Source organism: Tigriopus californicus, unplaced genomic scaffold (genome assembly GCF_007210705.1).
Source record: "Tigriopus californicus strain San Diego unplaced genomic scaffold, Tcal_SD_v2.1 Contig206, whole genome shotgun sequence".
Taxonomy (NCBI): Eukaryota; Metazoa; Arthropoda; class Copepoda; order Harpacticoida; family Harpacticidae; genus Tigriopus; species Tigriopus californicus.
This window is the reverse complement of record NW_026738648.1, coordinates 841-1,678: the sequence shown is the minus strand read 5'-3', so window position 1 is coordinate 1,678 and position 838 is coordinate 841. Positions and strand designations below refer to the sequence as shown.

General features: G+C 46.8%; 1 protein-coding gene across 1 annotated transcript in view; it reads right to left on the bottom strand.

Moving 5' to 3' along the window:
* Nucleotides 1–14: 14 nt before the first annotated feature.
* LOC131892546 (putative uncharacterized protein DDB_G0274435) overlaps nt 15–838 on the bottom strand; it is a 1,228-nt gene continuing 404 nt past the window's right edge. The window contains exons 2-3 of the mRNA XM_059242351.1: nt 247–724; nt 15–179 (exon numbers count right to left, since the gene is read on the bottom strand). Coding sequence (XP_059098334.1) covers nt 17–179; nt 247–724 — 641 coding nt within the window. The 3' untranslated portion in view covers nt 15–16. The remainder of the gene's footprint in view (nt 180–246; nt 725–838) is intronic.

Below are 838 nucleotides of genomic sequence, written 5' to 3'. Positions count from 1 at the left end.
TGCAAACTCCTGTAGATTATAATAACAAGGGTTTCGTTTCCTTGAACTTACGCAGTTCTGGTCGGCCAGTGCAGTTCACTTTTGTGGGGTAATCGCAGTTTTCGCTTTTGATATCAAAGGCAAACCCATCAGGGCATAGCTCCTCTTTTTCCTCGCCTTTGATATTGCACTCGTAGTATCTGTGGATGAATCATTAGCCTAGTTCAGAAGGCACTGGTCCCTATTGTCATGGTGGTCTATTTTTACTTATCACACTGGACCGGATCTGGATTACGATATGATTCGGATCTGGGAGGACATTGGTATTCGGGCTCAACCGGCTCAAAAGGCTCATACTCATCGTAGTAATAGGCGTCTTCTTCTTCTTGTTGTTGCTGTTGTTTGCGTTGTTGTTCGCGACGACGCTCTTGTTGCCTTCGTCGTTGCTGTTGTTGTCGTTGTCGTTGTTGCTGCTGTTGTGGTCGAGGCCGTTGTTTCCGACGTGATGGGGGCGCTTTCTCGCTAGTGGGTGGATTTTTGTCTTTGATGTACTCCTTCCAAGCCGTCACCAATTCGGAAAGGTCAAATGACGCCGCATCCACTTGTGCGGGCTCTTCAGTTTCATAATAATCGTAGGAATCTTCGTAATAATATTTGTCTTCAAGGTTGGTGTTGGCGTTGTCCCCGGTTGGAGCTGGTTGTGCGACGACCCCCCTCTCGAAGAAAGTTCCGCACAACGACCAAACTGGATGCAAGAGATGAAGCGGCTGGTCAGTGTGAAGCAATTGTGAATTACGATTGATTTCAATGCAGCAATGCAGTCATTGATTTTTCCCCAATTTTGGCTCCGAAATCGATA